Here is a 25,000-nt window from a genome sequence, read left to right on the forward strand (position 1 = left end):
TGCTGCCATGCGAATTTGGTTCCATTTTCTCGATTAGTTATCGAAATATTATAAAATTGTATGAGTGACCCACTTCCCACTTCTTATTGTTCCAATGAATGGAGTGAGGGGTGTTAAACCACCAGAAAAAACATCTCGAATACCCTCTCAAGCCAAATTCTGTTTTCGTTTGGTTTATTAGTTGTCAAGTTATGCTAGAAAATTTGTATCAGAGCCCCTCTTTCTAACCCGTATCCCTCACATGGAAGGAAGGGATCAAGATCAAACATTCCGTGTATTCAATTACATTCCCTTGTCAAATTCTGTTCCATTTGCTCGATTGCATGATTGTTCCCATGTCATATTTGTTTCCATTTGCTAGATAAGTTCTTGGTTTATGCAAAACAATGTGAGCTCCCGGGAGAAAGAAGTCTCATATAAGCAAGTATGCATTTTTGGTATAAAAATGCTTTCCCATGCCAAATTTGTTTCCATTTGCTCGATTAGTTCTCAAGTTATTAAAAAAAAATGTAAAGGAGCCTGCCTATCTCCTTCCTATTACCCTACTGGAAGGAAGCAGTAGTACCAAATATTCACAGAAACATTCCTTGTGCTCAAATACCTTCCTAAGCCTAATTTCGTTCCATTTGCTGAATAAGTTTCCAAGCAGCACCCTCCTCCCTAAAGATTTTCCGACTGGAAGAACGGAGGGTTCTCAAAATATCATGGAAACATTTCTCGTAATCAAATACCTTTCCATGCCAAGTTTAGTTCCATATGCTTGATCGGTTTTCCAGCAATGATGAAAATTGTAAAGGAACCCCCTCCCCACTTTCTTTCTCCCCATTGTAGTTTGGTTTCCTTTCCTCGAATACTTTTCAATTTATGCAATAAAAAATGGTTAAAGGCCCCTCTCCTTCCTGTATATCTACTGGAAGGAGGGAGGGGTCTGAAGTAAACATAGAACCGTTTCTCGTATATCACTACCCTCCCATACCAAATTTGGTTCCATTTGCTTGATTAGTTCTCCAGTTATGTAAAAAATTGTAAGGTAAGCCCCCTCCCTATTTTCTAACTCCCCACTGGAAGGAGGGAGGGTACCAAATATTTTTAGAAACATACCTCGTATCCAAGTTCCCACCTATGCTTGTTTGGTATTCTTGATCAGTTCTCGAGCCATGAAGACTTATTAGTTTTATAAGAGAGACCCCCTCCCCTCTTCCAGGAAGAGGAAGGGGTTCCAAACTATAATAGGAACCTTCCCTGGCCTCCAATACCCTCATATGCCAAGTTTCTCGCAAATCAGTGCAAGAGTTTCCGAGTCTCTAGGGAACAGACAGACAGAAATTTATTTTTATTTATATAGATAGATTACTATACAATCAATCGATCTGAAATTTCGAGCATTGCTTTCTTGAGCTTCAATTTAATGTTCATTATGATAAAATCGAACAACATTCAAGTCATATGTAAAGCAGTTATTTTTTTAAAATGACATAATCTTCATACGGGGCAAAGCATCTCGATTCTTATAATCTTTTCACCTGTTAATGACCCGTTCCAAATGAGTTTAATTTTTGAAAACCTTTCATTTTATTAAAATAAAATGAAAGTTTTTTTTAAGACGTATAAAGAAAATATCTTTTTATTTTTGGGTAATTAAGGTAAAATAAAACCTTACTTGGCTTTGGCCATAACCGGCGGCAGATTTAAATTTCTGAGTAAATTCACAAAAATAAGATAAGTTTCATTTCAGGTCCCTAAAACGGCGAAAAATTTTTTTTTGGGATTTTGAGGCCAAATTTTTGCACTGTGAGATGTTATATTTTATTCCAGGGATTTTTTTAAGGCACGTCTGTTTCGGTTTTTTTTTTAATTTGATGTAAAAGTCTGGTCCTGCTAACGAGACTCGTAAACTTCTCGTATTGCTGCATTGAATGTATTTGCTACGCCTAATCAAGGACTGAAAACAAACTTCGAACTGCTTATAAAATCGGTTCGGTTCCGGTTGCCGAGTGCAGTTCTGTAAATTGTCTCGAGATGAAAACCTTACATCAATTGTTGTGGCTATTGATCTCGGTATGGCTGATTTCAATTCCTCTGGTAGCTCCTGATGAAGAAGCAAATGATGCTAAACCAGAGGAAACCGGTGGAGATACTGATGGCAAACCAGCTGAAGGAAAAGACAGCAACTCTACCGATACAGCAACTGGTGGTGGTGGTGATGTAGGTGGTGGTGGTGGTGGTGGTGGTGGTGGTGGAGCTGCTGCAGGAAGTAGCGAGTCAAACATCACCAAGACCGGAATTGCTGAAGTGAACCCAAAGGATGCCTGCAATCCGGGAACGCCATCGTCCATTAAGAACAATTTCGTCCGAATTCTGATTCTGTGCTACGTGTACGGATGCGAGGAGGAGGTCACTAGCGAGCTGTCCCGGGTCTTCAACATCTTCCACCACATCACCGTGCATCCGGATATCTTCAGCTCCGCAAATGAAACGGAAATAAAGCCGAATACGCTGAACGATATGGCCCAGAAGACTTCCGCCCTGGAGAAGGATCGAGTGGCGGCGCTGATGGCTTGCACGGACTGGATGTCCCTGCTCAACAAGCTGCTGATCGATATCACCGGTTCGGATCAATCGTGCTTCATCGATCCCAGTGGTAAATATCGAGCTAGTTATGCTACTTCTTGGACGGGAGCCAGTTAAAACCCCATTCTTTTTCCTTAGAAAAATACCCCTCGGATGAAAACCTAAGCGAAATGAGCTGCGACGAGATGGTGACCTATCTGAAGCAGCTGCATCGGCACTACGACAAACAGTGCAAAGATGGCAGCTGCGATGAGAAGAAGAAGGCCGCCGTCCAGTGGTTCCATCGGGCCTACAAACAGCTGGGCAAGAATTGCTACTACGATGCGTACGACTATCTGGATTCGCCATGAAACTAGCTTAGGTTGGGACAGGGACGAACTTCCCTTAACAAATTATTTCAATTACCAATCTATTAGGAAGAAAGTTCAATAAAGTAACATTAACAACAAACAAAAAACTCGATGTTTTGAAATTTAGGAAACATTTGGTAAATTTTGATAAACATTCTCGCAAAATTGATGAGAAAATTTTAGGGATTTTAAACCACGATATCACCGCTTCGAAACTGTCCGAAGCGAGTGTTAAAGTCAAGCTCCATCGACCAGCTGCTGTGGTGACGTTGGCTAACGCGCCGCTATACTGAAGCGGGAATATCTCCGGTTCAAGTCCAGTCTCTGAACCGTAGTATTTTTTTTTTGCAAACTCCTAAGACGTGATCAAAACATTTGGTTCAAAACTTAATTTTAATTATGAACAATTAATATACATTCCACCGTCACGTGATTTCAGTGTTCTGGACTTTTCAGAACTGTAATCATTCTAGAAGTCGACAAATTTGCTGCAGATTTGAAAAAAAAAATAGAAGCATCACCTTAATTTCCTGTTCTCTCTGTGGAAATACAAAGAATATCGCTGTTATCAAAAAAATTATAGACAAAATAATGACTCACAATTTCAAGTAAGTAGCTTTCTGATTCAACAACAACAAGCAAAACTATACCTCTTTGAAGTTGTGACGTGAATTCACTCAGTATTAACAGAACAGGGTTGTGGACTAAGCTCACGTTACGGAATTTTGTGTAGGGGAGAATGAGGATACTTGATTCCTCAGCTAAATCTCGAAACTGGAATGTCTTATATAGATCAAATGTTCTAGAAGAAAATGCCAAATAGAACGAAACAACAAACCAGGTATCTCAATAAATAAAAAAAAACTGTTTGAGTTATAACACTTTGTAATTGTAACAAAATGTAATTGGAAGATCTTTTTTTATCACTTTAAAATGTTTCCCACAAGAAAAAACTATAATAAAAATAAAAATATTTATTCCAATATGTCAATCGTTGAGGTATAATATGAACTTCTCAAAGCCATATTTTCAAAGCAATAGTAAACGCTCCATGCTATTTAGAAAAAGTTTTCCATGTTCATTTATCCCTCGAGTCCAAAAAAATATACTTTTCTCCTGAATGGATTTTGTTCATTGCTAAGCACGAAATTATTAATATTTATTAAAAGTCTAATATTTATTAAAAAATTTCCTGATAAAAAGGACTCAAAAAAGTCTGTTATCTAAAAATAAGAAAATTGCGGCTTTTAGTATGCAATGAATATGAAGAAGTAGACAAAATTTAAAAATTCTTTTTGTCTGATCACTTATAAATTGTGAACTGAAAACTAATATCTTTAGATTTTGCATGATTTTTGCCAAAGCTTCAAGTCTCCTTTGACTTTCAAAATATCACAATTTTTAGCCCCACGGAAACGCTTCTAGTTCATCTACGGATTCATGTATCGTCCTAAATTTTACAGCATATAAACTTGAAATCACACGCTGTCAGAAAATGCAAAAGACAGCGATCTTCAATTTTTCTTTAAAAAGATATGATGAAAAGAAGAAAAAGGAATCAAGTATCCCCATTCCCCCTACACTTTAAAAGTGATATCTTGTTAATGCAGTTGTTAATCTTGTTAATGTTTTGCAGAATTTTTAAGTAACGTTTACATCAGTAAATTTGAACTTTTCGGTTTGTATGGGAAAATTCAATATTTCGTACTGAAAAATCAACATAATTTTTGTTTCTTCTGTGGAACCGAGGCTGCTAATGGTTTTTGTGACAATGTATAAATTCTCTAGAGGAAATTTTTCGCCTAACGACTTTGTTCAAGACCGTAATTTCGTATCTCTTTAGGCAAAAAAGTTATAAGCTGATTAACAAGGGTATGAATTTGACATTGAAAAACAATAAACTCAATTGACATCACTGCTGGGTGCCTAACGAAATATTACATGACTAGTTTTCATGCCATACTTCGCGGGGCACAAGCAGTGATGTCAAATAAATGTATTGTTTTTCAATTCCTGTTGAACAGCTATTATTTTTTTTCCTAATAAGACACGAATTTACGGCCTTGGACAAAGTTGTTAAGCGAAAAATTTCCTTTAGAAAACTTATAAATTGGCACAAAAACCATTCTGCTAATGGTTCGGTTCCACAGAAGAAACAAAAATGATGATGTACAAAATATTCAATTTTCCTATACAAACCGAAAAGTTCAAATTTATTCATGTAAACGGTCCTTAAATACTTAAAAAATCTGAAAAAATCATGAATCTTTGAACAAAGCGAAGCTTTTTAGACCCCATGATTAAGAAATTCAAAAATGACCCCAAATCGATTCGGTCTAATGTGTAATTCATTATTCACGAAAAAAAATTTCAGTAATATAAATTTTGTTTTAAAAAATTACGAGTTATTCAAAAAACTAACCATGTTATGTTCGATTTGTAAGAATCTGACCATCTGGAGGGTCAAGAAAGCTTTCAGTGCATTTTTTTTTAATTTATACAAAATCCAAGTTTTGTGACATAAATTCATTCAGGATAACATATTCCCTTGAGAAAGACCATCAAAAATAGTTGAAACGTCGAGCATTTCAAAAGCTTAGTTGTTTGATTGAATCCCTAGACCGAAAAATAGCCAAAACTACTATAAATCATCAACCACTGGAATTTAAATTAAATTCTATACTCAATTTATCTTAACTTATATTTGTTTCCTGATATTGGAGTTTTGGATAGCTACTGGTTTTACTTTTCCTGTTTTCCACATTATTTCTCATATCAAATATTTTTGGGTATTTATTAAATGTTTATGTCCAGGTACAAATAACATCCTCTCCTAAGAAAAATTGCTTACTGATATATAATCTCAATTTTGAGAAACTTTTACAATATCTTCAGAAATGTTCGTATTTTTAAATAAATTTATTGATCTCAAGACGTTAGAAGGACTTCTCAAAATTGTCCAAATCTCAAGTCAAACTTTGTACAAGAACGGTTTTCAAGACTCAAGAGTCAGGAGACAATAATTAAGATTTAAAACAGGATTTAAGGCTCAATAATCAAGAGCCAATAGAAAATATCAAAAATTAACGAGTAAAAAATCATGAGTCAAGAGTCATGTGTCAAGAATAAAGAGTAAACAGTGAAGATTTATGAGTCAAAAGTCAAGAGTGAAGAGTAAAAAGTTTAGAGTCAAGAGTCGAGAGTCGAGAGTCAAAATTCGATAGCTAAGAGCAAAGAGCCTAGAGTCAAGAGCCAAGAGTTAAGAATCAAGAATCAAGAGTCAACAGCCAAGAGTCAAGAATATGGATTAAACAGTGAAGATTCAATAGTCAAGAGTCAAACGCCAAGAATCGAGAGTCAAAAATCAAGAGTCAAGAATCGAAAGTCGAGAGTCAAAAGTCAAGACAAGAGATAATAATCATGAGTCAAGTGTCAAGAGTCAAGAGTTAAGAGTCGAGGGACTAGAGTCGAGAGACAAGAGTCAAAAGTCAAGATTCAAGAGTAAAGAGTCATGGGTCAAGGGTCAACAGTCAAGGGTCAAGAGTCAAGAATCAAGAGTCAAGAGTCAAGAGTCAAAAGTCAAGAGTCAAGAGTCAAGAGTCAAAAGTCAAGAGTTAAGAATCATGAATCAAGTGTAAAGAGTTAAAAGTCGATGGGATAGAGTCGAAAGTCAAGAGAAGAGTCAAGAGTCAAGGGTCAAGAGTCTAGAGTCAAGAGTCAAGAGTCAACGGCCAAGAGTCAAGAGTCAAGAGCTAAGAGTCATGAGTCAAGGCACATGAGTTGAGGGGCAAGAGCCTAGAGACAAAAGTCAAGAGATAAGATTCAAGAATCAAGAATCAAGAGCCAAAAGTCAAGAGTCAAGAGTCAAGAGCCAAGAGTCGAGGAGCAAGAATCAAGTGTCAAGGGACAAGAGTCAAGAGTCAAGAGTCAAGAGTCAAGAGTCAAGAGTCAAGAGTCAAGAGTCAAGAGTCAAAAGTCATCTTGACTTTTCAAGAATTAAGAATCATGAATCAAGTGTAAAGAGTTAAAAGTCGATGGGATAGAGTCGAAAGTCAAGAGAAGAGTCAAGAGTCAAGAATCGAGAGTCAAGAGTCAAAAGTCAAGACAAGAGATAATAATCATGAGTCAAGTGTCAAGAGTCAGCAGTCAAGAGTCAAGAATTAAGAGTCGAGGGACTAGAGTCAAGAGTCAAGAGTCAAGAGTCAAGAGTCAAGAGTCAAGAGTCAAGAGTCAAGAGCCAAGAGTCGAGAGTCAAGAGTCAAGAGTCAAGAGTCAAGAATCAAGAGTCAAGAGTCAAGAATCAAGAGTCAAGAGTCAAGAGTCAAGAGTCAAGAGTCAAGAGCCAAGAGCCAAGAGCCAAGAGTCAAGAGTCAAGAGTCAAGAGTCATGGGTCAAGAGTCAAGAGTCAAGAGCCAAGAGTCAAGAGAAGAGTCAAGAGAAGTGTCAAGAGTCAAGAGTCAAGAGTCAAGAGTCAAGAATCGAGAGTCAAGAGTCAAGAGTCAAGAGTCAAGAGTCAAGAGTCAAGAGTCAAGAGTCAAGAGTCAAGAGTCAAGAGTCAAGAGCCAAGAGTCAAGAATTAATTAACATGAATCAAGAGTTAAGGGTCAAGAATACGGAGTAAACAGTGAAGAGTCAAGAATAGGGAGTAAACATCGAAGAGTCAAGAGTCAAGAGTCAAGAATCAAGAGTCAAGAGATGGTAATCGAATCCATGCCATCAGAGGACCCAGGGATTACCGTCTTAAAACGCTCATCGCTCGGCCATCGGAGACGTTTTGTTCGAAGGTTGTTTTCAGAACCTGTCAAGATGGTACTTAAAGCTAGATTCCAAAGCCCATTTCAATAATCAGAAATCATTAAATTTAATGATTACCATATGTTCAGGTGTACAAATTTTAAACTCAACACTTATGGTTGATTCCGGTCTAAAACTGCATCAGTTGCTATTTTAACCGTCTGATATTTGGATCAATTCTCTTAAAGCCTCCCAGTAAAAAATGGTTAACAAATATTTTCTGTTCATTTTAGCAATGATAACTTTGCTACCGTTTGTACATCTACAGGATTATGGTAAGATTTCGGAATCTATTAAAAACTTATGTTGAAGTTTGGTGTTTATTATGGTATAATTCTTAAAGATTTGAGTATCACTTCAAATGACCTACAACAGATGGATTGCGATCAGATGACGGCATATTTTGGTTATTTGAAAAAGTTTTTCAACCGCGAGTGTCCCGAAAATAGTGCCCGTTGTCCGGAAAATCTGAAGAGGAACGTAAAGTGGTTCCAAAATGCCGGGAAAGTTCTTTTTGAGCAGTGTATTGACTATACTTATGAATATATGGATTAGAGGCTGTTGGTTTGTGATAAAAAATTTTAGCTTTCTGTTGTTTGATTAACTTCAATCTATTTAGGGAGAAGTTTGTAGTTCTTCATTCAGAATGTCATATAGAGAATCCATTGCATAAAATTTTCAAATCCTAAGCGTTTTTTTCGGAGTAAAAGTTAATTACAATTATTTTTTTTTCAGATATTTCTCCCTTGGACGAAACTGTTCCGTCGTACGGCGAATCTGGTCCATCGGAGAAAGATTTGAAAACCGAAATAGACTGCGACGAAATGGTAAACTACTTCAAAACGCTACACCGACATTATGATAAAGAATGCAAAGAAGGCGACTGTGACGAGAAGAAGAAAGCTGCCTCAGAATGGTTTCGGAAGGCTTACAAACAGTTGGGGAAAAAGTGCTATTCCGATGAGTACGACTATTTGGATTTTCCATGAAAGTTTTTTGAACATTTAAAGAGATAGTATGGAAATTTTTATGGCAAAAATTTAAAACCGAAAAGTTTTCTCCCCTATAACGTTTCGATCATCCTTTCGGAGGCATCTTAAGGGTGTAAATATCCTTTTACTGAACATACATATGCAAGACATAATTGAAATACTAAATTGACCTCAAACAGAACCACTGTGAAATGAAATGAAAATTTTCTTTTGGAATTCGAAACAAATGCTTGAAAATTGAATAAAATAGTAATGAGGGATACAATTAATCCAATTTTAGAATTTTTTACTTTTCTTTGGGAATTTTATATATTTTTTTTTTCAAATAAATCGAACAATACCTGGAAAGACGTCCCGAAACTCGGGACTCGGCTGATGGATCCATCCATTTCTTTGCTGAATGATACACTGAAACATGACTGCGGCTCAAAAAATAAAAAGCGACAACCGGAAGAAGGGAATTAACAGGTTGCGTAGATTCCAATTGACGACTGAAGGATTGAGATTCTTCTCCCTTTTTAAGCTTTATCGGAATTATCGGTTGCACCTTTTCACTTCACTTTCGCTTTCAAATTGAACCAATGAATCACACTTAACTTTGATTTTTTTTCTTTATTCAATATAAACGGCTCTTAATTTCGACACACACGTTTCCGACGCTAAAGATAGTTCCAATAATCACTTATTCCCAGATCATATTTGAAGCTTGTCGTGGTTGGATTTCTTCCTCGCTTATCAGTCGTCTCGTGAACTGAACAGCGGAAATCGGAGACTTTCGGAGATTCTTGATTCCGGGCATTTTGTTTTCACTCACTAGACCACCAACCAGATTTGGGGCGACATCATCTTATTTATTTTACTAAGAACCCTCTCTAAACTCGGCTAGGTTATCGCAAAAGGTCGCTTCCCAAAACGCTTTTTTTTCTTCGAATTTTTTGAGCACTCACACTTATCACGTTGTAACTTTTTCTAAAACACTCTCACGAAGATGTTGCCTCCGGAAGATTTGGACCTGGAGCTGAACTGTGGAATAAAGTAGAAATATGGTTGTTGAATTTCCTATTCGGATGGTTCTGAGTTGCCACCAACAGAAGGTCCTTTCGCTGTTTTGCTGCCAAACTACCCGAAAAGTGCACCGATTTCAGTCGATTTAAGATTAGGTAGTCGTTCATAAAACAATTTAAAATTATTAGACACAATGGAACCCTACAATCATAGACAAAATTTCGCGCTTCCTGATGTTCTTAAGATTTCGAAATAGGAAGCTGACCAAAAACGTCATAGAACGTAAATTACATTTGATGCTTTTCGTCAAATTGGTTAAAACGGTTAACATCCAAAGTGACAAAAATGGGAAAAAATGGGCAATAAAATGAGGGCAAAGAATAAAAATAACACTGATGAAAATGATAACACTAAAGAAAAGGCGTAATGACAAAAGTAAAAAAAAAAAACAAAAACTATCAAAAGTGACATAAGAGAAAAAAACAGTCAAAAATGACAAAAAAAAAAAATGACGAGATGACAGGAGTTTAAAAGCAAATAACAAAAATGACTAAATGGCAAAAGTTATAAAAACTACAAAATGACCAAAAAGACAAAAATGACAAGAATGACAAAAGTGACAGAAACGAAAAAAAAACAAAAATTAAAAAAAAAATGATAAAAATGACAAAATGACAAAGATGCAACAATGACAAAACGGCAAAAATGACAAAACTTACAAAAATGACAAAACGACAAAAATGACAAAATAACAATAATTTAAAAAAAATGCAAAAATTACAAAAAATAACAAAAATGGCAAATATGACAAAAACGACAAAAATGAAAAAAAAAGACAAAATGGCAAAAATGACAAAAATGACAAAAAATGACAAAAAATGACAAAAATGGAAAAATTGACAAAAATGACAAAAATGAGAAATATGACAAAAGTGACAAAAACGAAAAAAAATACAAAAATAACAATAATTATAAAAATCACAAAACTGACAAAAATTACAAAAAATGACAAAAATGACAAAAGTGACCAAAATGACAAAAATGACAAAAATGATAAAAATGACAAAAATGACAAAAATGACAAAAATGACAAAAATGACAAAGATAACAAAAATTACAAAAATTCCATAAATGATAAAAATGACAAAAATAACGAAAATGACAAAAATGACAAAAATGACAAAAATTACAAAAATGGCGAAAATGACAAATATGACAAAAATGACAAAAATTATAAAAATTACAAAAAATACAAAAATGACAAAAATGACAAAAATTACAAAAATGACAAAAATTACAAAAATTACAAAAATTACAAAAATTACAAAAATGGCGAAAATGACAAAAATGACAAAAATGACAAAAATGACAAAAATGACAAAAATGACGAAAATGGCAAAAATAATTTTTTTTGTATTTTTTTGTCTTTTTTGTCATTTCTGTCATTTTTGATTTTTTTTTGTTATTTCTCGTTTGAATTGAATCTTTTTTATTGTTTTTGAAATTTCTCTAATTTTTGACATTTTTGTCATTTCTGTCATTTTAGTCATTTTAGTCATTTTAGTCATTTTAGTCATTTTAGTCATTTTAGTCATTTTAGTCATTTTAGTCATTTTAGTCATTTTAATCATTTTAGTCATTTTTGTCATTTTTGTCATTTTTGTCATTTTTGTCATTTTTGTCATTTTTGTCATTTTTGTCATTTTTGTCATTTTTGTCATTTTTGTCATTTTTGTCATTTTTGTCATTTTTGTCATTTTTGTCATTTTTGTCATTTTTGTCATTTTTGTCATTTTTGTCATTTTTGTCATTTTTGTCATTTTTGTCATTTTTGTCATTTTTGTCATTTTTGTCATTTTTGTCATTTTTGTCATTTTTGTCATTTTTGTCATTTTTGTCATTTTTGTCATTTTTGTCACTTTTGTCATTTTTGTCATTTTTGTCATTTTTGTCATTTTTGTCATTTTTGTCATTTTTGTCATTTTTGTCATTTTTGTCATTTTTGTCATTTTTGTCATTTTTGTCATTTTTGTCATTTTTGTCATTTTTGTCATTTTTGTCATTTTTGTCATTTTTGTCATTTTTGTCATTTTTGTCATTTTTGTCATTTTTGTCATTTTTGTCATTTTTGTCATTTTTGTCATTTTTGTCATTTTTGTCATTTTTGTCATTTTTGTCATTTTTGTCATTTCTGTCATTTTTGTAATTTTTGTCATTTTTGTCATTTTTGTAATTTTTGTCATTTTTGTCATTTTTGTCATTTTTGTCATTTTTGTCATTTTATGTCATTTTTGTCATTTTTGTCATTTTTGTCATTTTTGTCATTTTTGTCATTTTTGTCATTTTTGTCTTTTTGTCATTTTTGTCATTTTTGTCATTTTTGTCATTTTTGTCATTTTTGTCATTTTTGTCATTTTTGTCATTTTTGTCATTTTTGTCATTTTTATCATTTTTGTCATTTTTGTCATTTTTGTCATTTTTGTCATTTTTGTCATTTTTGTCATTTTTGTCATTTTTGTCATTTTTGTCATTTTTGTCATTTTTGTCATTTTTGTCATTTTTGTCATTTTTGTCATTTTTGTCATTTTTGTCATTTTTGTCATTTTTGTCATTTTTGTCATTTTTGTCATTTTTGTCATTTTTGTCATTTTTGTCATTTTTGTCATTTTTGTCATTTTTGTCATTTTTGTCATTTTTGTCATTTTTGTCATTTTTGTCATTTTTGTCATTTTTGTCATTTTTGTCATTTTTGTCATTTTTGTCATTTTTGTCATTTTTGCCATTCGTGCAACTTTTGTCATTTTGGTTATTTTTGTCAGTTTTTTCATTCTTGTCATTTTTGTCAATTTTCGCGTTTTTTGAGATTTTTAACATCTTGTCAGTTTTGTCATTTATGTCATTTTTATCATTTATGCTATTTTTGCCATTTGTGCCATTTTTGTCATTTTTGTCGTTTTTTCATTTTTATCATTTTTATAATATTTGTAATTTTTGTCAGTTTGTCAGTTTTTACACTTTTGTCATTTTTATTCATTGTTGTAAATTTTTTCTTAATTTTTGCCATGCTTTTGTCATTTTTTCTATTTATTTAAATTATGGCATTCTTGTTTATTTTTCTGCCATTTTTGTAATTTTTGTCATTTTTCTGATTTTTTATATTTTTTTGTAATTTATTATTACTTTTCTCATTTACGACATTTTTGTAATTTTTGTCATTTTTGCGTTTTTGTCAATTTTGTCATGTATGTCATTTTTTTTTGTAATTTTTGTAATTTTAGTATATTTTGTCTATTTTTTGTCATTTATTATCATTTGAGTTATTTTAGTGATTTTAGTGATTTTTATCGTTATTTTTCATACCTGTTATTTTTGCCATTTTAGAATTGTTTTTTTTTTATTTTTCTTAGTTTGGTCATTTTTGTTTTTCTTGTTTTTATATCATTTTTATATATTTTTTTTAAATTTTGCCATTTTTGTCTTTTTGTCATTTTGTGTTCCATTCTATCACTTTTGTAATTGATTTTATTCTCGTCATTTTGTCTCTTTTTTTATTTCTCTGTTTTTTGTCACTTTTGTCTGTTCCAGATTTTTGCCCTTTTGAATTTGTCACTTAAAAATATCACATTTGTTAGTATGTTTTACTTTTTATGCGTATTTTTGGACTGGACTGGACAAATAAATTCCACTAAAGCCAGACTAAAATATTGGGAAATGGTTTCCTGGGAAAAAGTAAGGGATTTCTATAAAAAAAAATCAACATACATATTACGAAACTAAGAAATATTAACATTATAAAAAATTTGATTGACAACTCCGAAAAAAAAGTTAAAGTCCTCTTTCGTTTTTGACCACATGCTCTAAAACTGTGTTGCTAAAATCGAACGGTTTTTTACCAACTTTTCTTTTCTCACTTATGACTAAAAATAAAACTTTGTCATTATTATTTATGCAAGCTTTCATCAGTTTTTGACAATTTTCAGCCAGTTTTGTTAAATTTTTTTTCATGTTTCAAACTCATTGTGAACTTTTTAGTTATGTTTAGCATGTTTGTATTTTCGTTATGTTTTTTTAATATTTTTATGAAATTTCTATGATTTTCATAATTTTTGGGTATTATAGAATTTCTTTTTATTTTTGCTATTGTTGTTATATTTTTTCAATGTTAAGAAAGTTAAGCTATAGTTATAATGTTTTTCAAAAATAAATGTGTCCTGTAAAAGCGGAAAATAATAGTTAATGTTATTTAAAAAAACATTGTTGCTAAAATTAAACGGAATCTGTAGCTCATCTCCAGAGTTCAAGAAAACGAAATATTCCAGGTTTCATTTTGTGAACTAGGGATTAAAATTTTTTTGCGTATAACTCAATTGACGAAAGTTTGTGTAATTTTGTTACAAACTGTTATGTGATTAACAAGATTGCGTTTAATCATGAAATGCGTCGATAATAAAATTTGGGCACTTTTGCCCATCTTTACACACTGCCAGAATTCTTCTCTTATTAAGTATTTTTGAAAAACTTGTCAGATTTTCGTTTTTCGACTCAAAAACAACTTCATTGATTTCAACTAACCACTTGACAAGTGTTGCCTGTGTGAACATTACATTACTCATACATTTGCTTTACTGAAAATTTCTTCGATTCACTTCTCTATTGTAATCCTTGAAAAAAATTGTAGAAAAGATTTGTTTTTAAATTAACAATATTTATTTACATTTAAAATATATTGATGTTGATAAAAATGTATTTAAACGACTGGTTCAGCCAGAATTGCCAGAAAAAAATGTAACAAAAGTCTCCCGATTTTGTCATTTTTCCCGATTTGTCACTTCAAAATTCCTCCTGGGGGTAACAAAATATGGTATTCACCGTAATTTTGAAAAAACATTTCAACGGACCTGAGTTCAAATCTGATGTGGGTTATAGGGTAATGGTTTAGAGCCCCGTGCTGATTCGAATAATAACATAAATTCACGATCTATGGAACGATAACCTAGTCCCACCTAAGGTTAGTTTATGAACGGCCCCGAATGAGGGGAAAACGGAAGCAAAATCCCATAACGGTATACGACGACCCTTCGCAGCTTCCACGAATCCCCATAACTCTCTCGAAAACCCGGACCGGAAAATCGCTAAACCTTGATCCAGTTTCATTCTCCAATCTAGAGAGACACAATGCCGATGCATATCGGGGCGTCTACGTCGTTGTTTTTGGCGTCGTGGATTCTCAAATCCATATTCGACTAAGATGCTGCCGGTGTTTGCCCCTTTTTAATTTTTTTTTGGGGGAATGGAAGACGTTGTTACTGGGTTGGTGAAATACGCACTCACTTCACTAGACACAGCTGTATCCAGCTGGGTTTATTTTTACTGCCAATTCAACAAGGGCCTTAATTGGCCGGTGTTGAAAGCTTGAAACATCCTCTCCTCTTCGAGTGGAGACGCATTGCATCGCACCCGGGGCGAAGTTATCTGCTCGTAAAATTGGTAACAGATTACAGACGGTGATGTTCGAATCCTCCTTTGACTCCAGGCTAGGCACACTTTGAAAGACGACCCGAGATGGGTGGGAAAATCGACGACCGAAAGACCGATGTAAAATGACACTGGGACGCAACAATACTTTCAGAGAAAAAAAAAACCGAATGGGAAAACCAACGCGTCGTCGTTGTCCGGATTCAGGGTTCTATCGGCGTCGGTGGACCGTAAGAGACTGAATCAAAACCATCCGTTTCAGTCAACTGGCTGGCCACAAAAGTGAGAAATCCGCCCTTCGTTGAACATGCTCAGAGATTTTTCTGCGTTATGTTTTGGTCCATAATTTGTCTCACCAGTCACCACTATTTACGTTCGTTCGTTTCTTCACGTAGCTACAACATGCATGCGAATTATGTTGGTTTAAATCCAACAAACGTGTCGGAGCTCAGTCAGTTGTATAGGTTTTTTTTCTGTTTTGTTTACTCTGAGAAGAACGGTGAGCCTAACTCAATGTGTAAAACATAAATCGATCGAACAAAACCGAAACAAAGCAGCAGCATCCAATGAGAGTTCGTTCAGCGACTTTCCACGAGAAGAGCAATGAAAAACATTAAAATTGAACTGTCTTTCAAACACTTTAATAGTTTGAAGCCCCCGAAACTAGAATCAGTAGTGACATTTGACAAGAAGCTTACAAAGTAAAGACACTTGGCTCCAGAAATAATTTTGGAGATCTTTCAACACATCGAGAAATACCGTTGCCCACAGGACTCTCAACTTTGATCTCTAGACACAAAACTCAGGACTAGTCATTCAGAACTCAGTAGGTCACAATTCCGGACTCTTTCCTGGGGAAATTCCGACTTGCTGTCTATTTTATAGCAAAAACGATTTTTTTATGTATCGAACGTTTCAATCCATTTTGGATCTTCTTCAGGGATTAAAAAGTGTCGTTTTCTTGTTGTTGACAAAAACAAGAAAACGACACTTTTTAGTCCCTGAAGAAGATCCAAAACGGATTGGAATGTTGGATACATAAAACAGAAATCGTTTTCGTACTAAAAAATAATGCGAGCTGAAATTTCTCTAGGAAACATTCAGTCGATCCCCAAATATTAAAACAATTCCGAACTCTCAATCGGAACTCGACTCTTGACTCTGAACTTTAGAGCGTAGGCATTGAACAATTTATTTTGGATTCTGGGCACTGGACTTGGAATACTTGGCTCTAGACCATGGGTGGCCAAACCATGGCCCGCGGGCCACATGTGGCCCTCGACCAACTTTTTGTGGCCCGCGAAGCTCTTTGTGGAAAGGCCATGTTCTTAGAATTTATTAGTTTTTATGGTCTGCGTATATATTTTGGAAAAATATATCTAAATGTACTCTAAATTAATTCAAAACAAAGATCTGAAAATCTCTTTGAAGTGATATAAGCCAAATGGGGTAAAAGTGTAAAAAAAACTAATGTCGAGAACACACGCTTTTAAATGATTGGGTTTGGTCGTTTTCAATACATTTTTCGAACATTTGCAATTTTCTTTCGAATGTAAAAGTTTGGGAATATAATTTTTAAAATCTGAAAAATTCAACATGGAGAAGAGTTTGGCATTATTTACTGGCATTAAACTGATCATTTTTGCACTTATACCCCGTTGGCTCTGAGGGCCTCATATAATTTTACAAAAAAAGGTATGTATAAAAAACCAATTAAAATTACAATTTTAAAATTATCAAAATTAGACGGTATTTAACACATTTCTTCACACATTTTTCAATGTTTCCCGATTGGCTCATTCAAGCGGACACTTGTTTTAATATCGAGGAGTTTTGATAGCCTCTGAAAGATAGTAAGATCGTATCAAAATAGTTAAAAATCGTAAAATATCACCGAAGAATATCAACAACATTATTAAAATTTTTATATGTGATGAAAGAAATTAGAGAAACATGAACTATCAAAGAACGAAAGAACACAAGCCGTAAATATCATGAAAATTTCGAAAAAGATACAACGGCTCACCGACAGGACTTGAACCTGCAATCTCCGCTTCGGTACAACGGCGCGTTAGCGTTTTTTCATCACATATGAAAATGTGATCATTTTCAGGTACAAAGATGTACCAAGCGATTTCATAACATCAGTATTGAACATTATTAAAATTAAACTTTTACAAGAAATTCAACCCTTTGTAACCCATCGTAACTTCGTTCATCCATCAAAATTTAATAAATTTTGCAAATTATGTAAAATAGTGAAAGTTTGCTCTGTAAATTTTTCCAATTTTTTTTGTTTGCTAAGCTTCAACAGAAAAGGGTATATTTATGAAAATTAAACCAAATCCAAATATATTTTAATAGGCATCTTGCTCTGTATTTATGATCATTAAAAATGACAAACTAGCAGAATTTACAGTTAAGTAGTCAAATTCAACTAGAACGACTTTTTTTTAGTTAAATTTTGACTTAAAAAGGTGCAATGATTAAAAAAGATTCAAATTCGTATTCATCCTGTTCATCGAAGGCTTTCCAAATTCACTTGTCAAATCGAGATATTGAGAAATTTAGACAGAGTTCGATTGAGTTTAGGTTGAGGTCCACGAAATTGTGCCCAACTGATTTTCTGTTCATTGTAGTCACGCCATTAACCATTTCAGGGATGAATAAACCGATAAGATTTTAAATGCCTTGAAAAGATTGACGTACATACATAAGTTAGGAGGGATAATTCATTTCGTATTGCGTAATATTTATACTATTTTTCAATAGATTTGTAATTTGTAAAAATATGCTAGTAACAAAAACGACTTATTAAGATGCATCTATACTAAGGTTCCCAGAATTCTTTCAGTACGTTTCCGGGCCGGAAAAATTGGGACTATTTTCATCTAAAAACCGGGCAAAACCCGGACTTTTGATTTCAAAATTAGCGGCCAAACCTCCAGGCAATATAAAAAACAAATCAATATAAAAAAAAACATTGAAAAAAGTCCATCAAAAGTTATAAGCAGATTTGAAATCGTATTTTAGGCTTCCACAAAACCTTTCATGATTATTTTAATAAAGCTTACTCAAAAATTCTCGTTTTGGATGCATAAATATACATTTTTTGAAATATAATTTGATTTATTTTTTTTTGTTCGATTTGGCAAAAAAGGGTAAAACGTTTGAGCATTTTTGAATGAAATCCGGGCAATCGAGCCAGGTCGGACTTTTCACAAATTTTGTATTAAATATCCGAGCAATCTGGCAAGCTTAATTTTTTTCTCGGTGTGGCTTAGCCAAATTTTTGTGTAGCGTTTTCAAAAATCTGTTATTGATTTTTTTAATACTCCAGCCCGCCAGCCAATCTCATTCTGAAACTTGGCCCGCCTGCTCAAAATGTTGGCCACCCACCCAAACTTTGTATTAAAAACCACCAACTCAGGGTTTTGAACTTTGTGCTCTGTAGCAAACACGTTTGACTTCTGATTCAAAATCCTGAGCCCTGAGCTCTGAATGGGCTCCAGATTCTGGCTGATTCTAGACTCTTTATTGTAGAATGGAATCTGCACTCTTTGCGAGCTTTGGACCCTAGACTGACATTAGTTCGGGACTCAAGAATCAAAATTTTAAATTGTGCACATTGTTCCCTGGACTCTCATATCAGTACTCTGAATTCCAGATTAAATGTTAAAGACCTAGTACTCTTAACTTCGTCTTGATAATTATCGACTCTAGTCCTTGGGCTCTAGATTTTCAACTCTACATTTTGAACTCTATGTTCTGAAACTTTAGATTCTGGACTTTAGAACATGGGATCATGGGATGTGAACTCTGGATTCAAGACTAAACTTGAAACACGGGATTCGGACTGGCAGTGTTCGGCATCGCTAACTGAAAAATTAGCGCCGCTAATTAAACCGCTAACTCATACAAAGTTAGCGATCGCTTTTTAAATACGCTAAATGTGCCAAAAAAGATATCGCTCTAAGCTTAAAGCGCTAATCGCTAATCGCTAACTGTTTACCAACATTAAGGCCGGAACAAATATGAAATTTCTCTTTAGTCACGCACTTCCCCCTTTCGATTTTTCCAACTTCCCAAGGGGGAATTAATAAAGTTTCAAGTATTTAATTTAAAATTAGATAAATTGATCGTATTTTCATAAAATTATATGAGCAAAACCAAAACTGTCAAAGATTTAAGGAGTTTTAACGAGTATCTTTATTCTATAAATTAAAAAAAAAAAGATAGAAAGAGCAAAAGAACAGAATGTGAAAAATGCGAGCTATATCTTTCTTTTTTTTATTTTAAATTTTGGTTTGGCATCATTTTACATAATCCTCATTTTAAATCTTCAACCTGTTTCCCTTTTTTCAAATTTGCAGGAGCATTGTCAAACGTGAAAATTTATACAATCTCTTAAAACAAAGGCTACAATAGTGATTTTATCTTATTTTTATATGAACTGATCTGTAAAATCTCTAAAAAACTGTAATGTGAAAAGTAAATAGCTCAACCACTTGAAAACAAATGCTGATGAAGAGATGTTGAAAATAGTTTTATATTGTTTAACATCTTTGATTGTTATCTTCTTCTGTAAAAGTTGCTAAAAAAGTGCTTAAAGAGAGAAAAATGACACTAAATACAACTTTTCTCTAACTCCAGTGCGCATTCCTCCAATGAATCCAATTAAGCAATCAGAATGATGCACAATTTCACTTTGACTTGATTAATGAAAAAAAGTTTATTGTATCACTTAAAATTCGAGAGATTAATACAAATATATGGGAGTTAGCGATCTTCAATTAGCGGAACCAACTTTTCAATTCGCTAAATCAATCCAAACTTAGCGGCAAAATTAAACCGCTAACGAAAAGTTAGCGGACTAACTAGCGAATAGCGGATTAGCGCTTTTGTGCCGAACACTGCGGACTGGGAATCAGAGCATTACACTCCAAACTCTGAGCTGAGTCTAGAGATTTAGGACTTTATAGTGAGAGGGTAATGATGTACCGTACATCTATAGGATACATATACATAGGTATATGAAAGACATAGAATATAGTCTTTGGATTATAGATTCTAGACGCTCAATTCTTAAATCTGAACTTACAACTAATTGTTTGGTTTCAAAAATTTAGAACTCAGGACATGAGATTTTAAATCGAAATTCAGGTCTCAAGCCTCTGAGGCTTTCAAGGTTTAGAATTCAGGATTAAGGCATCAGGACTCAATACTCGGGACTAAGGACTCAGGTTTCAAGACTCAAGACTCAGGATTCTAGGTTCATTTTCAATTTCATTGACCAACCATTGTAAAACCATAAAAACATGTGTCATGTTTAAAAAAGTTGTATGGGTGAGATCAAAAGTGTTGCAGGATAGATTTTTTAGCCTTTGACAGAAAATAACGCTTATTGAGTATATCAGGCCCGTGCGAAGGACCCTTCAATGGGGAGGGGGGTTTAAAGATTCAAATTTAGCTAAAAATTATAACAATACCAAAAATACACAATAAACAAGAAAGTGAATTTTAAACATCATTTTCTTACTCATCATAATCACACTTACTCAAAAAATGATAAATTTAGCTGATAAAATCAACCAAATTTCCGAAACAAGTCACAATGACAGTTTCAAATCAATCATATTTTCTGTAAGTCATTAATAAATTTTCCAAAATGATGTTCCTTATGCTGAACTGGAAATTTGCTTCAAAATAATTTCAAAGCAGCCTAGTTTTCAAATTAGAAATAAATATTTCCAAAACACAAATTTAAAAAAATATTGAATCCTAAAATAAATGTTAAATCAGGTAAAATGTTAACCATGATAAACTGTAAGTAATTTGTTGTCTATTATTCACCTTAATTTACATTCTTTGAAATGTGAACTTTTGATAAAGAAAAAATTTGAAGATTCATACTTTTTTAAAACACTAAAATTTAGAATTGAAAAACATAGACAAACTTATCAGAAATGTTTATTCGACAGTAGCTTGTTTTCGACACATTTTTTGCATAAGACAGATGAGGCCATCGGAATGGTCGATTTTGAGTCAATGATGCCAAACGATTCTTCATATTTAAAACTACATTTGATGATTTTTTTGTATTTTTAGATTTTTATTTACATACTATTACATTCGAAAGAAAAATGCAAATAATCGAAAAATATATGGAAAATTGCTGAGCATAACAATTCAAAAGCGTGTTTTCTCGAAATAATCTACCAAGGACCTACTACATATGTATTTTCTAGCTCAGAAACTTTAAGTCAAAGTTCAACTTAGGAAGAATGAAACTCATTGGCGATATGAGACTTCGTTCCTCAGGTCAGTACGAAAAACAACAACATTGAAAAACAACATCTTTTCTGGCAAATGATTCCTTTCTTCAGAAAAAAATAACTCTGCTTGAAAACGGCACACGCTGCAAAACGAATAATTTCTTTTTGCATAAAATAATTTAATAAAACATGTATGTACATTAGACTGAGTCGATTTGGGGTCATTTTTGAATTTCTCAAACCCTGGGGTTGAGTTAGACAGCTTAGTTTTGGTTCAAAACTCATCCATGATTGTTTGCAGAATTTTTAGTTAACGTTTACATGGGCAAATTTGAACTTTTAGGTTTGTATGGGAAAATTGAATATTTTGTACTGAAAATACCTCGCTAGGCACCCAGCAGCGATGCCAATTAAATTTATTGTTTATCCATTCCAAAACACATACCTCTGTTTAACAGATTGTAACTTTTTTGCTTAATAAGGTACACAGTTAAGGTCTTCGACAAAGTTGTTCAGCGGAAAATTTCATTGGAGAATTTATAAATTGGAACAAAAACCATTAGCAGGCTCGGCTCCACAGAAGAAACAAAAATGATTTTTCAGTACAAAATATTCAATTTTCCCATACAAACCTAAAAGTACAAATTTACTCATGTAAACGTTTTGAACCAAAACTAAGCTTGCTAGACCCTAGGGTTTGAGAAATTCAAAAATGACCCCAAATCGATTCAGTTGAATGTACATCGAATACTCAATCATTGACGTCGAAAACTAAAACTGGTTGTTGGATACTATATAAGAACGTTAAAGACCGTGAAGAAATCTACGCAGATAAACGCAGAAATTTGACACTCTTTTTATTAGAAATCACTGGACCAATTTATACGAACTTGGTAAATAGCATTGAGTTACCAAACGTGTTGTCAATAATAGTTTTTTTTTAATTATAAAATTTTAGTTATGCTTATAAAAGTAGGAGCGAAAAAACCTCGTTTGTTTGTCAATGAACGAAAATAAGTGTTTATGAGACTGTTGAAAACTGCTCTTACATTTTGAAATTAATTTAAAAATATTTTTAAAATCCGTGGAAAGTTTGGGATCATGGGATGTGAACTCTGGAACTGTACACCCCAATCTCTGAGCTGTAGATTCTAAACGCTGGAGTCTAGAGATTTTGAACTTTGAGATAAAGGATATAAAATTGTATTCTTGATTCTGGAGGCTCAACTGATCAATCTGGACCTAAAACTCAATATTTGGAATTCTGAATCAACAACCCAGGACTTGGGATTTGAACTTTAACTTCAGGTCTTAAGCCTCAGGACTCGGTTTTGAATTCTGGACTCTGGGCTCTGACCTCTGGTCTTGGGACTCAGATTTCAGGACTCAGTATTAAGAATCCAATACTAAGGCGCAAGGACTCAAGATTCTTGACTTTGAACTCTAAGCTCTTTCGGCACAATTTTCTCGTTTGTTTGGATTTTGCTGACATTTCACTGAAAGACTCCTGATACATTATAAAAACTTGTTTTCGTATATCGATTAGATAGAATGTTTTAGCTTTCAGCAGAAAAGCGCGTTTATAAAAATCACCATTAACAGCAATGCAACTAAAGAAACCAAAAGTCAAGTATTTACTTAACTAAAAGCTTTGAAAGTTTCATGTCAGCTGACCGAAGAGAGAAAAAACTGCCCAATTCCCTTGAGCGATTTACATGCATTTTTGTGCAGCAATTTTTGTGGCGAAAAGTATTTTTTTCTGAACAGTGTCCGTTTTACCCAACAATGAAAAGTGTAATTTGCAAGCATTTTTAGATGGCTATAAAAACAGTGTTGATGAAGAAAATTTACTAATTTCATTTATAAATGCGATAGTAAACAACCTAAACTGCCCATGTGCACGAAAACTGCGAAGAAAATAGCAATATCTGGTTTTCTATTGCGATTCTACCTTAGGGTGTCCGTTTTTAATTTTTTTTTATCAAATCTCATCGACAGATTTTAAATCGTATTTTAGGCTTCCAAAAAACGTTTCATGATCATTTTTATAAACCTTGCTCTAAAAATTTAGTTTTGGAGGTAAAAATAAGAAAATGTGACAATACAATTTGTTTTTTTTTCATTTGATTTGTTAAATAAAGTGAATAAATCCGGGCAAAATCCGGGCATTTTCAATAAAATTCGGGTAACCGGGTCAAGCTGGACTGTTCCCAAATTGTGTACTAAATATCTTCCTAAATAACTCTGCTTTTTATGACAATTAATAAAATTACTGATGAGTTAGTACTTCGTGAGTAAATTATAGTTAATTCGTATCACTCGTTTTATGTTCCAATAACATTTCATTTAATATGTTCAACAAATTTATTCGGTTGAACTCTTCAGAGTTCGCCCCTGAGTTTGAATATGTTCTTTACATTTCCGCTTATGTATTTTTCAAATGAAATTTTGAACATCATTAATTCTGGACTAGAGAACAATAATTGAAGTTTTAAATATAACTGTTAGCTATTAATAGCTATCAAGCATGAATCTTAGTTTTCTTGATGTGGATTCAGTAAAAAACTGATTTAATTCAATGTATTAATTTATATCAGGACATAAGATTTGAAATCGAAATTCCAGTCTCAAGCCCCTTAGCCTCTCATAATTTAGAATTCAGGACTAAGGCGTCCCAACTCAAGACTCGGGACTAAGGACTCAGGTTTCAAGACGCAGGACTCAGCATTCCAGGTTCATTATTTAGGACTCAGGACTCAGTACTCCTGGCTTTTCCGGCACAACTTTGCCATTAGTTTGGATTATGCTGAAATTTCACTGGAAGACTCCTGAAAAGCTATGAAAACATTTGTCAAGTTTTCAAAAAGAAATTATTCGAAGTACCATGGGGATCTCTCGAGAAGCTCTTTGTGCACTGTAAATGACCTTAAAGTGGAAACTTTGGCACATTTCCGTGAGTGAATTCTATGTACTCTTTAATGAACTTGAAAGTTTCAAAAGTTATATTTATGTGCGTTGTAAGTTTCTTCTGAAAGAAATTTATAGGTGCAATTTTTTGGAGACATAAGAAACATGCTCAATTTTAATTAGCAAACGAATGTAGACATAGAAATGTGCATGCTTTTGGTGAATGACTAAGGTTTAGGATATAATGTCATAATGGAGTGTCATAAATCGAATCCCACTACGAGTTAAGGCTAGGTTTTTCCGAAAGCTGGCTTTACGTTATTTGAAAATAATAAGAAAACCGATAAAACCGGTATTTTTCCTAAAAAGTATTGGATTCATGAAAATGTTTCGTAGAACAGCAGTGGCCTGAAATGCTCAAAGTCTATATCACTGTTTATTTATCAGCAAAATCTTCAACTTAAAAAGATGATCATGAAATCTCATAATCTAAACTTAGGTGGGTCAAAGTTGATTGAATGAAATGAAAATTTCTCAAATTTTAAAAATTATATATTAATTTTCAAATTTTCATTTTTTATCATACTGTTCAGCCTGCAATTTTACATGTTTCATGAAAATTAAACGTCAA

The 25,000-nt window shown here is 33.3% G+C and overlaps 3 protein-coding genes across 8 annotated transcripts in view; all 3 read left to right on the forward strand.

Annotated features, from left to right (window-relative positions):
- LOC129743608 (SLIT-ROBO Rho GTPase-activating protein 1-like) overlaps nt 1-25,000 on the forward strand; it is a 290,035-nt gene that overhangs the window by 89,363 nt on the left and 175,672 nt on the right. The gene's annotated exons all lie outside the window — the stretch shown is intronic.
- On the forward strand, nt 2,011-3,022 carry LOC129743619 (uncharacterized). Its single transcript, XM_055735698.1, has 2 exons — nt 2,011-2,641; nt 2,710-3,022. Exons 1-2 carry the CDS (start codon nt 2,020-2,022, stop codon nt 2,919-2,921), a joined length of 834 nt encoding a protein of 277 aa, XP_055591673.1. The 5' UTR covers nt 2,011-2,019; the 3' UTR covers nt 2,922-3,022.
- Nucleotides 7,852-8,961, forward strand: LOC129743630 (uncharacterized). The gene is made up of 2 exons (XM_055735711.1): nt 7,852-7,990; nt 8,451-8,961. The coding sequence occupies exons 1-2, from the start codon at nt 7,918-7,920 to the stop codon at nt 8,702-8,704; spliced, it is 327 nt and encodes a 108-aa protein (XP_055591686.1). The 5' UTR covers nt 7,852-7,917; the 3' UTR covers nt 8,705-8,961.

Source organism: Uranotaenia lowii, chromosome 2 (assembly GCF_029784155.1).
Source record: "Uranotaenia lowii strain MFRU-FL chromosome 2, ASM2978415v1, whole genome shotgun sequence".
Taxonomy (NCBI): Eukaryota; Metazoa; Arthropoda; class Insecta; order Diptera; family Culicidae; genus Uranotaenia; species Uranotaenia lowii.